The sequence below is a fragment of the Aplidium turbinatum genome, chromosome 7, assembly GCF_918807975.1.
Source record: "Aplidium turbinatum chromosome 7, kaAplTurb1.1, whole genome shotgun sequence".
NCBI lineage: Eukaryota > Metazoa > Chordata > Ascidiacea > Aplousobranchia > Polyclinidae > Aplidium > Aplidium turbinatum.
Window position 1 is genome coordinate 20,185,772 of NC_137478.1, and position 13,898 is coordinate 20,199,669.

At 40.0% G+C, this 13,898-nt stretch overlaps 1 protein-coding gene across 1 annotated transcript; it reads right to left on the reverse strand.

Annotated features, from left to right (window-relative positions):
• Positions 1-8,347: 8,347 nt before the first annotated feature.
• On the reverse strand, positions 8,348-10,117 carry LOC145773821 (uncharacterized). Its single transcript, XM_082584948.1, has one exon. The coding sequence runs from the start codon at positions 10,115-10,117 to the stop codon at positions 8,348-8,350; it is 1,770 nt and encodes a 589-aa protein (XP_082441074.1).
• Positions 10,118-13,898: the final 3,781 nt, after the last annotated feature.

The following is a 13,898-nucleotide window of genomic DNA, read 5'->3' on the forward strand; positions in this document are numbered from 1 at the left end:
TCTTTTTAGATTTATCAAAGGCTTTTGACACAGTAAATCATGAAATACTTCTGACAAAACTTTATCACTATGGTATCAGAGGAACACCCCTCCAGTGGTTTCAAAGTTACTTAAATAATCGTTTTCAGACAGTAGAAATTTCTGGTAGTGTTTTAACTCCATTAGAGACAAAATGTGGTGTGCCCCAAGGTTCTATTTTAGGCCCCCTATTATTCATAATTTAGGTTAACGACTTTCCAAATTGTTTAAATTGTAATGATTCTATCATTTTTACGGATGACACAAATCTTCTGATGTCAGGTAAGAGTGTGGATAAATTGCATGAAGCGGCCAATACAAAAATGCAAGAAGTTGTCAAATGGCTTGTAGCAAATAAATTATCACTCAATGTAAACAAAACAAAATACATGGTATTTGATACTAACAGTTTATGTACGAATAAGTGTAAGCAAATCTGAAGTATAAATGATCAACCAATTGAGAGAGTACAAAATATCAGTTTCCTTGGCCTGACTCTAAATGAAAATCTTTCATGGAAACCACACATGCAACATTTGCTGCAAAAGTTTCGAAGAAATTTTGGCATAAATACCAAGATTAGACCCTGTCTTAATTTATCAAATTTGATTTGCTTATACCATTCTTTAATTGAAAGTAACCTAAGGTATTGCATTACGACTTGGAAATATGGCAACGAAGGACTTATACAAAAACTTCAAAAAATCTGTGACAAATTTCATCGTATTTTCCGTCCCAACAATGATATATAGTTGTAGCAAGATCCCGATATCAATTGAGCAACTGTTCAAACTGGAAATTGGTGTTTTCGTGTTTAAATTTCACAACAATTTACCACCAGATTGCTTCTCCAACCTTTTTAAATATGTCAAAGAAGTTCACAGCCTGTCGACAAGAAACCATGATAATGATTCTCTAAACATTCCATATTTCTCAAAAACGCTTACTCAGCATTCAATAGAATTCACAGGTGCGAAAACATGGAACAAATTGCCTTCTTCAATTGGAAAGACTGATACAAAGTCACTATTTATTCACAAACTAAAACAACATTTAAGCAAAACAGACACGCTATAGAAAGACAACGTAGAAAGGCTTTCTTGCATTCTTGTGAAGATTTTAGTGGAAATCCGAAATTATTTACAAAAGATTAGGCTTACCTAACAATAATATTGATTGCTTGTGCTGTACTTTTATGTTTGTAGATATTAACAGCTAACGCAACACTCCATAATTAACACGACACGTCGCAAAAGGGGATGAGAGCTTCATCAACACCATCATCATCTACTAGCTCATCCATTCCATCACCCACCAGGACAAGAAACAATAACTTAAACTGGATATCAAATCTCAATCGCCTTAGGCTACTGTGTGATGTGCAGTCTAACCATAGAAAGAGTTCAACACCTGCTCTCCTGGGCCACATCGAAACGGGCTTTTGCCTGAGGATGGGTTTCTTTTATGTCCGGTTTTCTTTCTCCATCCTATTATTATTATGACTGCTCATCCACATCAATATTGGAACTGACAAATTTAATCCACAACACTTTTCATTAGGCTGTCATTCATTACTACATGTGTGCCTCTCTCTGTTTTTGTTTTATTTTTGGCAGTGGCTATTTGACCGGCTCCGGTCTTTGAATCTGAAACACTATTTGACCGGTCATGACGTCACTACATAAGCACTTTTTTCTTTTAAAGCAAAAGACGATAAGCGCGTTAAGTTTTAAATTCAACATGTTTTCTTCAACTGAGCCCGTGGCGCATACGTAACGTCTCGGGCTGCCATTTTAGAGGGAATGAGTTCGATACTGTCCGGAAGCATTCTTTTTTTTTTTTTTTTTTTTTTAACTACAAAAGGATACAAACTGATATGAATGAATCAACAAGTGAATAAAAAAGTTTCAAAACGAATTAAAAAAGTTTTTTCTAGTCTTTATTTTTAACAAATTCTTTTCATTTCTTAGCACAAATTCTCTGAAAAAATCACACCTTCTAATAGGCTGTAAGATTACGTTTCGCTGAAGTCCGAAGTTAAAAATTAAATCCAGTCTCATTGTCGCACAACAATCAGTCAAGTTTCAAAGCATCATCTGAACCAACCCTTCAAGACAACTTTCCACTTTCAAAAATTTAGTTAAAAAAAAAAAAAAGAACGCTTGCGGATAGAATCGAACCCATTCCCTCTAGAATGGCAGCGCGAGACGTTACGTATGCGCCACGGATTCAGTTGAAAAAAACGTGTTGAATTTAAAACTTAAGGCGCTTATCGTCTTTTGCTTTGAAAGAGAAAAAGAAAAAAGTGCTTATGTAGTGACGTCATGACCGGTCAAATAGTGTTTCAGATTCAAAGTCCGGAGCCGGTCAAATAGCCACTGCCTTTATTTTTTGCAATTTGTTTTTTGGGTTTTGTGGTCGTGCTAATTACTACTGATATATACGTAGCCTACTACATAATTTTTCATTCAGGCACGTTTTAAACCTTTCAAGGTTTTGCCACCTTTTCCCGTTCGTTAACGTGCTGGTAGGTTTATATCGATTTTTGTAGTTAGTATCTTTTTCGTCCCGGACGCGTTAATGAAGAAAAATAAAATGATTGATTGAAATGTAGCTGTTTTTTCGAAGCCAGCAATTTAATTCGTGACTTAGTTGAAGACAACACAGTTTGTTGAGCTACGTTTTGACTGTGTCTTCACACTTGCAAGTACATACCACTGAAGCAAGATGTTTCGCCCTTGAGATCTTTTTCCCCACATTTTGGCCTTACAAATACAAGAACAAGAGTAGACATCAGCTAGACAGCTACTGATCGCCAGAGTTGCCAGGTTTCTTTAAGCAAAACATACTAACTTTTTTCCAATGTCTTAGGCCAGTGGTTCTCAACGGGGGCGGTACCGCCCCCCGGGGGGGACGTTTTGATTTTGCAGGGGGCGGTATGATTACCTTGGCTTAAGGGGGCGTTTTGAATATTAGGGGCATTCTGGTTTAACCCATCTACCGCCCAGAGTAACGATTTCGTCAAAGAGCTCGTATCTTCGTGGTAGCATTTCCTACCACATAACCTGGTGGAAAAGGGATTCAGCTGTGTTGTTCTGCTACATACCAAACAGCGAAACCCACGACATATCCATAAAAGGTGATCTTCGAATGTTTCTCACTAGCTTTGCACCGGATGTGAAGAAACCGGCACTTTCTCACCAAGCTCAAGGTTCACACTGCCTACCAGTAGGCCTATACTGTTTTCATGCTCGCACAAATATATTTGCTTTTCATCAAATATTGTTACTAGTCTTTAAAACCCTTACAGCCTGTTTTACCCCCTTTTAGGGTAAAACAGGCTCTAAGGGTTTTAGAGATTTGTAACTATATTTGATGTAATTATATCGCTCTGCTTGGCTTTTTGCTTGGCATTGAGCACTTTTTGTAGTATTTATTGTTTTATATTTGCTTGTCGTAATTAGGCTAATCGTTTTTGTTGGAGGGCGGTAACATTTTGCCAGTTCATAAAGGGGGCGTTGGACCAAAAAAGGTTGAGAAACACTGTCTTAGGCTATACCAAAACCAAATATAACAATGAATATTGATATTGTAAATATAACAATAGAAAAAACAACAACAACAATTTACAATTTGAGCTCCATGGGGTCAGAATCAAGACATAGATGTCCCAACAGACAGCAATAAAACAAAACTGTCGGCAGCAGTGGCCGAGTGGTTAGCGCGTTGGGCTCGCAGTCGAGAGCCTGCATGTTCGACTCCAGCCACCACAGCGCACTTGCTGTTGTTTCTCTGGGCAAGAAACTTTACGATAGTTGCCTCTACCCAGTGATCGATTTCGAGTAATGGGTAGTACCAAATTTAAGTCATAAGTAGAGTAGACAACCGGAAAACAGACATTGCAGTCGGCTGCAGCGTGGGTCAGGTGTAGAGGAGAGTGGGGCTAGTCGGAAAGTTTTTTTTTAAAGTGAAATTTAAAAAAATTGGTGCATAACCTGACAACTTGAAGTGGCTTAAATTATCATCTATGGTGTCCTCTATCATACAACCAAAAATAAGTATTAAGTCAATTAAGCTTTTAATGAAAATTTAAAATAAACAAACATACAAGCGATTTTTCAACTAACCCCATGCCTGGGGTTAGTTGAAAAACGTCAGTTTAATGCACACTAATTAACTGCATATTCTTTTTTCAACCAACAAACATTTACATGGGGTTGTAAGCAAATATGTTTACTTGCTTTAAAATCAAAATGCAATAAATTCTACATCTAAGTTAATCATCGTAAAAACATTTTTTAATAAACAAATTGATAAAACTTGTGATAAACCACATATATAGGCCTAGCACTTTCCAAGTTAATCAAATTAAAATTTTACAATGTAGCCTATGTCTGCTTAAAACAAGTACATTGGAGCTTATACTGCTTATTATCATACCACGACGATATACTCGTATCATACTACATAGTCATACCGTTATCAAAACATTTTCCAACTAACCCCACCAACAATTTTCCAACTAGCCCAATTAGCATATGACAAACTATTTTCCTAAAATATTCAAACATGGTGCATTGGACGTAAAATTTTTTATTTCTTAGTGTTGTAGAACACCTACTACAGATGACACACACCAAAAAACTTCTGTCTATCTTTAACGATATCGACGCATAAGATGTTTTTTAATACTGGTACGCCAAAAATTTTACTTCGAAAGTAAGAAAACACAAAATTGTCAGCCAAACAGGTATACTTTGACTTAACAATTCGAAACTAACATGGATTATGTGTTTTTATAAACTACTTCACATGTTGGCAGTGAATATTTAAAAAAGTTATCAAGAGTTAAAAAAATGATCATTTTTCAACTAACCCCGCCTTCCAACTAACCCCACTCTCCCCTACGTCGGAAGGCGTACACCGATGCATAGCGCTCAAGTCCGCTTTCCCGCAATGCAGGATAAAGATAATAACACAACACAAACAAACAAAACGTATAGCTAGGGCTACCATATGTCCTCTTTTAAGAGGATTTGTCCTCTTTTTTTAAGAAGAATGAATTGTCCTCCGAGGACACTAAAAAATGCTCAAATGTCCTCTTTTTTGACAATTTGGGTTTTCTTGCTTATATTTTCAACGGGATTATATTGCTTGATGACGTTTCAACGACGGCTTGTAGGCTATTAGTTTTCTAAACATTTTGTATACCAATGTAACATGCTGATTTATAAATTCTACAAGAAATTGGCGCCTTTTATGGAACTGTTGTTGAACATTCATTGCCTGGTTCACTGTAACATATTAAATGACATTTCAAAGGCCATGCACACACTTTCACAAAAAATAATCTTTTATCTGCATAAGTTTTATATTGATACCGTACAACGCTGGTAGACGTTGTTGATTACCAACTCAGTTTGGTAGGCTACTTGAACAAATCGAAACGAATGTCTAACAGTGCAATGTGTATAGGCTAACAGGGGTTCCCAAACTTTCTGTTCATCGGTACCCTTTGGTCAATTTATAGATTCGCTCGTGTACCCCCAAAATTTTCTCATATTTTTGGCTTTAGAAAGTTTAGATATTGCAACAAATTAACAGTAGAGCTGCATTAGAAGACTGCATACATGATATTTTTGTACCAATCAAAGCACAAAGTTATTCATAACAATGTAATCCAAGGTTAAACAAACACTACTCTCAATCAATCAAACAAACAACACATCGGCTGAATAAGCCCAGCAATCCTAGCTAATGTGATGGATGAGCCTGCTTTTTAGCAACAAGCTCATTAATACGAGGTGAAACATTAGCAACAGCACAACGAAGATCATGTTTAGGTGTTTTGAGCTGTGATCTGTTTTTTGATTTGATTCCAAGCAGCACTGAAAATGTTGACTCACACAACCATGTTGATGGAAACAACAACAATGCATGAATAGCAGGTTTTGCAATCTTTTTGTACGACTTGCACATCGTAAACCAAAAATCGCTTAAATTTCCCTCAGAGTACACATCGCGTGCAAAGCCATCATGTTGGGGTGAAAATGTGACTTACTAAGGAGTTCTTAATCTCAGGTCTTCAAATTATTAACATCATCAGGTGATAAAAAATATTTTAAGGCAGATTAGAAGTTATGGAAAGAATATCCTTATAGGCTACTTAATCTAATGTACCCCTGGAAAAGTCTAAATGTACCCCTGGGGGTACATGTACCCCAGTTTGGGAACCCCTGGGCCTGGGCTAACACCTAACCTACAGCAAAAGAAATCGTGGCATGGATAGGCCTACAGCTTTGCAAGGAAACGAACAGCTTTTTAAGTCACGCCGTTTTTAGCATCGTAACGGTAATGTGCAGCCTACAGTTTTAGTCACATTTCTTGCAAATAATTTAGCACTTCGTTAAGGCTGACCAGTTACCATTCCTAGTTGAAGAAAACTTAAGGCTTGATCTGGAGGTCTTGCCTGATTTGTCACATTTTGCAGATTTTTGCGATCATTACTGTGACTGACATTGTCTAAAAATTAGGTCTTTTTTCATTTTTTGCTTACTCTTAAAAATATAAAACCATTTGTTGTCTTAAGGAAGCACTAGAAATAAGAAAAAATAAGTTAAACGTTAAGTCAATCTGTTTTCGTGTTTTTTTTTTGATAAATTTTGCTGCGTAGGGCTATAGGCTACTGTAATGATCTAAAAACATGCAGAAAATTCTTCAAGCGTAAAATTTATTGCTGGCGAAACACAGTCTCTGGGCGAAACGTGTCCTCTTTTTAGGCGATGAAAATATGGTAGGCCTAGTATAGCTTACTGTACAGTGTACAAGCTATTAACATGCTATACAATGCACAGGCGGCAAAATGGCGCACTCGAAATTAATCAATCGGAATCAATACATGCAGGGGCGCCGGAACGATTTTTGACTGGGAGGGGGGGGGGCAAGATTACGAAAAAAGGGCACTTTTGTTTACTAAAAGGCCAATTTTTTTCAAGTTTTAAGATAAGATATAGCGACAATCCTAATCTATCAGCTCACTATGTATTGAGTAGGCTAATGATAGCCTACAAGTGTCCGGTATACAAAGAAGGGCATCATGCCATGTTGTGTGCGACGCGAACACAACAGGTGCGGTAGTTAATTGCGCCGGTGACGTCACGATTTTCCTAATCCACCCGGCAGGACTGAGCACTGTTAAAGCACGCCAACTTGAAGAAATCACTCGGTTTCCAATGACTGCTTCGCAGCAATGAAGTTTATACGGTTTTTCTGTCAAGAAATAACACAACATAAGACACTAGTCACAATTCAGCAAGCACAACAGTCGAACTGATAAACGTACCAAATTTGTTGACAAACAGTTCTCAATCCACTGTACGGTACACAAGTTCCACAGGTTGGCCAATGACGCACTGAATAAATAAATTCGCGATGTTACCTTACACAATTGTTACGTAGGCTACCGTACCGTACAACCATAACGCTAGGCCAATAATCATTAAAAAACAAAGAAACGTGGCAATTCACTTGGCCTAGTTAAGATCGGTTTACGAGAATTAATTTCCATTAGGCTGACAAATTATTGGTCAATAATTCAGTAGTGAACATGAATCCCCAATTCACGACACAAATCAATTGATCATACAATTCAGAATAACAAACATACCGGTAGTATGACCGGATCAGTAATGCCAAATGATGCACTTGTACGCGAAGGATTCTATAGTGATTGACTCTGCAATATTTAAGTTTGAAGTATTAGCCTAACAACAATTTACGCACATCAGAGATACGGTACGTTTGTTTACGGTAGACAGTCAACATTCAGTTATACAAAACATTATTACATCACAAGTACGCTCACCAGTAAGTTGAACTTTGAGAGATAGCAAGCTGCAAATATGGAATCAGACAGCTTACACGTAAAATAGGGATCACCCTAACAATTGTCAAACTTAAGTCCTGTAGAAATACATAACAGAGAAGCAGCTAACAAAGCATAAACATCAATCAATCAACTTTCAGTCACAGACTACAGTAGCTAACAAGTTCGGCTAGCTGGCAAACTAGCAGCAAAAACGAAAACGTCTCGAAAGTTCTATAGACAATCTCGTGGTGAGTGTTGCCATTTGCAAATCAGCGATAACAATGAAGGGGAAACGACGCTAGGTGGCGAATACACAAATCAACGGGAGTAATGCAGTAAAACGAAAGGCAGGCTTTTCAAAGACCTGTTGAAAATCTAACACTCCCGGGCCAAAGAAGGGCCAAACTGGGTCATTCTTTTCATGAATAAAAGTTTTTCAACAGTCTATTGTCATGTAACAGTTCAGTCTTTAGTCTCTTCCTCATCGCTCTGATCTTCCAGAAAAATCTCAACGGTGTCTATTGGTGTCTCATCTTCATCTGGATCATCTTCTTCCCTTTGGACAATTACACAAAGCTTGGATATTGGTCTCTTCAGAGATCCGGTTGCAGTGTTCACTTCTACGGAACGAACAACGCCGTGACGATTAGGAAATGTTTCAATTACTCTGCCTAGTGGCCATCGTTGTCTGGGAGCAGAGTCATCAATCAAAAGGACGATGTCTCCTCTTCGGATATTCTCCTTTCTGTGAAGCCATTTTGCTCTTGACATCACAGATCGTGGGTATTCCTTAACCCACTGCTTCCAAAAGGTGTCTGCCAGAAACTGCACATGGCGGTATCGATCACGTCGTCGGTAGCCATCTCTGTCGCAGCTTAACATTGGCGGTAAATTCGTTGAAGAATTCAACTTCAACAAGTGGTTAGGTGTAAGAGGTAAGTCGCCATCAACTTCCAGCTTCACATCGGTGAGTGGTCTTGAATTGACGATGTCTTCCACTTCAAGAAGTAACGTGTGCAATGTGTCATCATCGAGTGGTTGTTTTGGTAAGATGTTCATAAGAATTTGACGTACTGTGCGAATCATTCTCTCCCAGGCTCCACCCATATGGCTGGCTGTTGGGGGGTTGAATGACCATTCTATTCCTTGTTGTCGAAGGCTCTGGTGGATCTGGTTCTGATTCCACTCATCGATGGCTTGCTTCAAGATTCTTTCACAACCCACAAAGTTGGTTCCATTGTCAGAGAAGATTTTCTTGATGGGGCCTCTGCGAGCTATGAAGCGCTGCAAGGCATTTATGAATGCGCCAGTTGTCAGGTCTGGTGCCACCTCCAAGTGAATGGCTCTAGTTGTGAGACATGTAAAAAGGCAGCCGTATCTCTTAATGTCACTTCGTCTGTTTCGGACATTTAGTGGCCGAAAAAAGTCAACGCCAGTCTGTGAGAATGGTGGCTGTGACATTTGTAACCTTGCTTCTGGCAATTCTGCCATGAGCTGTTGTCTAGGTTTTGCGGTCCTTCGTCGGCAAGGCAAGCATCTTGCAAGTACGTTTTTAACCGCAACTTTGGCATTAACTATCCAGTATTTTTGGTTAATATTGTTCAGTGTATGGCTTTCACCCATGTGCTTCGATTCGTTAGTATGACAATGTTCAATTATCAAGTCCGTTAAGTGGCGCTCTGGAGCTATGATAGCAGGATGTCGCGTTTCGAACGGTAAGTCGGCTCTGTCGATTCTTCCGCCAACACGAAGAACATCTTTCATTAGGACAGGGCTGAGTTTTTCGAGTGGAAACCTCTTGGATTTGGTCATGTTTGGATGTTCTCCTTTGGATAGAGATTTGATCCAGGCTGGAAAACTCTGACGCTGTTCGTATTTGATTAACTCAATTTCTGCCTCATCAAGTTCTGGCACACTGATTGGTCCTTTCAGTGTAATCTGGGTTGCGTTCTTCATGCGCATCAGTAAGTATGATTTGAATCTCAGGAACCAGGCTACTGATAGTTTCAGTCGGCGCAGAGATGAGAAGTAGGAGATTAACCTGTTGGTTCCTTGGCTTTCAGTCGTAGAAGCAGTAAAGGTTTCGATTTTCCTCTTTGGTTTGTAAGCAACAAAGATATCTTCAGATTGTGGTTGCTGAGCGGTTTGATTGGGCCATTCTTCTGGGAGTTTCCTCAGAAAATCTGGGCCATTGAGCCACATCCCAGAATTCAACAAGGCTTTGGCCGTCATGCCCCTTGAAGCTTGGTCAGCAGGGTTCTACTTCGTGTCACGGACAAGAAAATTTGAAATGTCAGATTCAGCACCGAAATTGCCTACACCTGTCTCTTTTGGTCGAGTACCTCTAAGCAACCAGCCTAAGGGTGTCCTGACTGCATCAGGTCCTTGCTTCGGGTTAGGTGCAAAGCGGCTTTCAATGCATCGGTGGGCGACAGCATGATCATTTCCGATCAACAGTGTAACTGTACCATGGTCCAGTTGCTTCAAGTCAATGCCTTGGAGGTGCTTGTGCGTTTGCAGATACTCGGGAGAAGGCGCTGGAGTTGGCTTGGTAGGTATCTTGTCAACGACGATCACATCTGTCAGTTCTTGCACTTCGTCACCAACTACTGGTAGAACTTTCAACGCTACAGTTGAAGAACTGAAGGAATATGGTCCACTCGAAGACAGTGTTTGCACCTGGAAGTCACCAGATGGCTCAGGTTTCAGTTCAAGCATCTCTACAAGTTTTTGTTCACAAAAGGTGCGGTTTGAACCAGAATCTAGGAGAGCATAAGTATGTATTACCTTTCCTTCTCCTGTCACACGTACGGGAACGATGTCCAAGTAAGTTGCCGAGTTGCTGGTTCTGGAATGGAAGGTTTCTACAACTTCATTTGTGTTCCTTTCTGATGGTCTTCTTCCGGGATCATCTGGCTGGCTATCATTTCTTCTATTAGCAATGGGGTTGGGGTGTCGTCTCTGGATTTGTTCTCCAGTTGTGACCAAGTACCGATGTAACAGAGAATGATGTGATGAGCTTCCGCATTCAGTGCATTTACCTCGGCTTCTGCAGTCGGCACGTATGTGATCTGGTCCAAGACAGTTTAAGCACAATTTGTTCTTCCTTACAAATTGCTCCCGTTCAGTGACGGATTTGGCTTTGAACTCATTGCAGTGTTGCAAAAAATGTGTATTATCGCACAAGATACATTGTATGAGTCGCTTGTTGCCAATTCGGAGCTGTCCGGATCTTTCAGTAGGTTTTGTCACTACGTTAAACAGTGAAGCCTTTTGTTTCCCTTTGGTGTCAGGCTTGTTAAGTTTGTCGACATTTGATGAAAAAAGTTTCACGCCATAGATTGAATTAGCAATCCTAGATTCGTTCGTTATGAAGTCAGCAAAGTGTTGGAATCCAGCCACTTTTCCAGTGTCATCATTGATTTTCAGAGCTTCAATTACCCACTTTTCTTTCAAAGACACTGGCAGCTTATTCGCAAGGCAGGTGATAAACTGCACGGTATCCAAGTTCGAAGCTTCGGTGTTTGAGCTCAATGATGAACAACATCTTTTTAACAGGACGGACAACTTCTCCAATTGTTCGGGTTCGTGGTGAGAAATTCTGGTAACAGCTCTCAAGCGTTCCTCGCAAGCATGCGCAATAACGTGAGGTTGGCCATACCTCCGTTTCAATTCTTCCCACGCTTCATCATAGCAGTTGTGACCTTCGCTGCTGTCGGCAAGGTGCCTTATTTGTTCACAGACTGCATCACAGCAGTGCTGCATGAGGTAAGACATCTTCCTGTTGGGTGTCAACCAATCAGAAATATGGGACTTAAAACGGTGCCAGAAAGCCCAGAAATCGAGCGGGTCACCAAAGAATTTCTTAACATCTGGTTTAGGTAGAAGTCGTTCTGAAAGATCAGGTTGTCGGCTAGTATAATAACAAGGGTAATTTACCTTTTGGTCTGGCATTCTTGCAGACGTTGCAGTTGGTTCTTGTTTGTGCCGCTCATCACCGTGACGCAGAGGTTCCAGGTGTGTGTCTTTGTGAGTGAAGGTTTGCTGTGGCAATCGTACGGGTGTCATTGATCCAACATTGATAATCGAAGAAGAATCATCTTGCCAGAGTGCGGCTTCAGTTTCGGCAGCTTTAATTTGACGCAGGTCTTCAGCTTCGGCTCTCTCACGTTCAAAGCGAGCTTTATCCTGTTCCAACTGAGCGAACAAGCGAGCTTTATCCTGTTCCATCTGAGCTTTCTCCTGTTCCATGCGAACTAGTTCTTCTTCCTCTCGTCGCCTGGCATCATTCTGTTCTTTTGTCAAACGAGCTAGTTCCAATTTGGCATGTGCTTCACGTTGACGCAAACTATACGTTGTACTCGATGAACGAATGCTTCCGGATTTGGAGCGGTGAGAATGAGTACGCAAGGACGAGTGATGTGAGCGTAGTGGAGGAGTTTTAGTGTCTGTCCTCTCGCATTCCGTGAACCACTGTTTGGCTCTATCAGCAAATTCTTCTTTACCTTGAATGTAATCCCGTTTGGTTGAAAGACCTCCTGGAATTTGTTCATTGTCAGGGACATCGACACAAAGCGCCATTAAAGAAACATAATTTTTATCAATTTCTAACAGGATAGTCTGTACTTCTGTGAGGTTTTCACGTTTGCTCATCAGCTGTTCACCACGCTTGTAGCTGTCTCTCAAAGTATCAGCTGCTTGTTGAATAGCTTCGGCTTTGGAATCCATAACTGTGTATGCAAATCCGCTTCGTAACAGCATAAGCTAACTTCAGCAAATGAGAGATGTCACGTAACACTGATGGGAACTTGGTAAGTAAACGCAAATTTGATCGTCAGGTTGGTGAAGATCAGCAGTTTGGTTCAATTGACGAAATCAGCTTCAGTTCAAAGATGGTTAAGCTTTGATGTCAAATTTGAAAAACGATGTTGTGTGCGACGCGAACACAACAGGTGCGGTAGTTAATTGCGCCGGTGACGTCACGATTTTCCTAATCCACCCGGCAGGACTGAGCACTGTTAAAGCACGCCAACTTGAAGAAATCACTCGGTTTCCAATGACTGCTTCGCAGCAATGAAGTTTATACGGTTTTTCTGTCAAGAAATAACACAACATAAGACACTAGTCACAATTCAGCAAGCACAACAGTCGAACTGATAAACGTACCAAATTTGTTGACAAACAGTTCTCAATCCACTGTACGGTACACAAGTTCCACAGGTTGGCCAATGACGCACTGAATAAATAAATTCGCGATGTTACCTTACACAATTGTTACGTAGGCTACCGTACCGTACAACCATAACGCTAGGCCAATAATCATTAAAAAACAAAGAAACGTGGCAATTCACTTGGCCTAGTTAAGATCGGTTTACGAGAATTAATTTCCATTAGGCTGACAAATTATTGGTCAATAATTCAGTAGTGAACATGAATCCCCAATTCACGACACAAATCAATTGATCATACAATTCAGAATAACAAACATACCGGTAGTATGACCGGATCAGTAATGCCAAATGATGCACTTGTACGCGAAGGATTCTATAGTGATTGACTCTGCAATATTTAAGTTTGAAGTATTAGCCTAACAACAATTTACGCACATCAGAGATACGGTACGTTTGTTTACGGTAGACAGTCAACATTCAGTTATACAAAACATTATTACATCACAAGTACGCTCACCAGTAAGTTGAACTTTGAGAGATAGCAAGCTGCAAATATGGAATCAGACAGCTTACACGTAAAATAGGGATCACCCTAACAATTGTCAAACTTAAGTCCTGTAGAAATACATAACAGAGAAGCAGCTAACAAAGCATAAACATCAATCAATCAACTTTCAGTCACAGACTACAGTAGCTAACAAGTTCGGCTAGCTGGCAAACTAGCAGCAAAAACGAAAACGTCTCGAAAGTTCTATAGACAATCTCGTGGTGAGTGTTGCCATTTGCAAATCAGCGATAACAATGAAGGGGAAACGACGCTAGGTGGCGAATACACAAATCAA

What these genes read in the sequence shown, in the direction of transcription:
- LOC145773821 (XM_082584948.1), bottom strand. Translation starts at nt 10,117, where the DNA reads ATGACGGCCAAAGCCTTGTTGAATTCTGGGATGTGGCTCAATGGCCCA.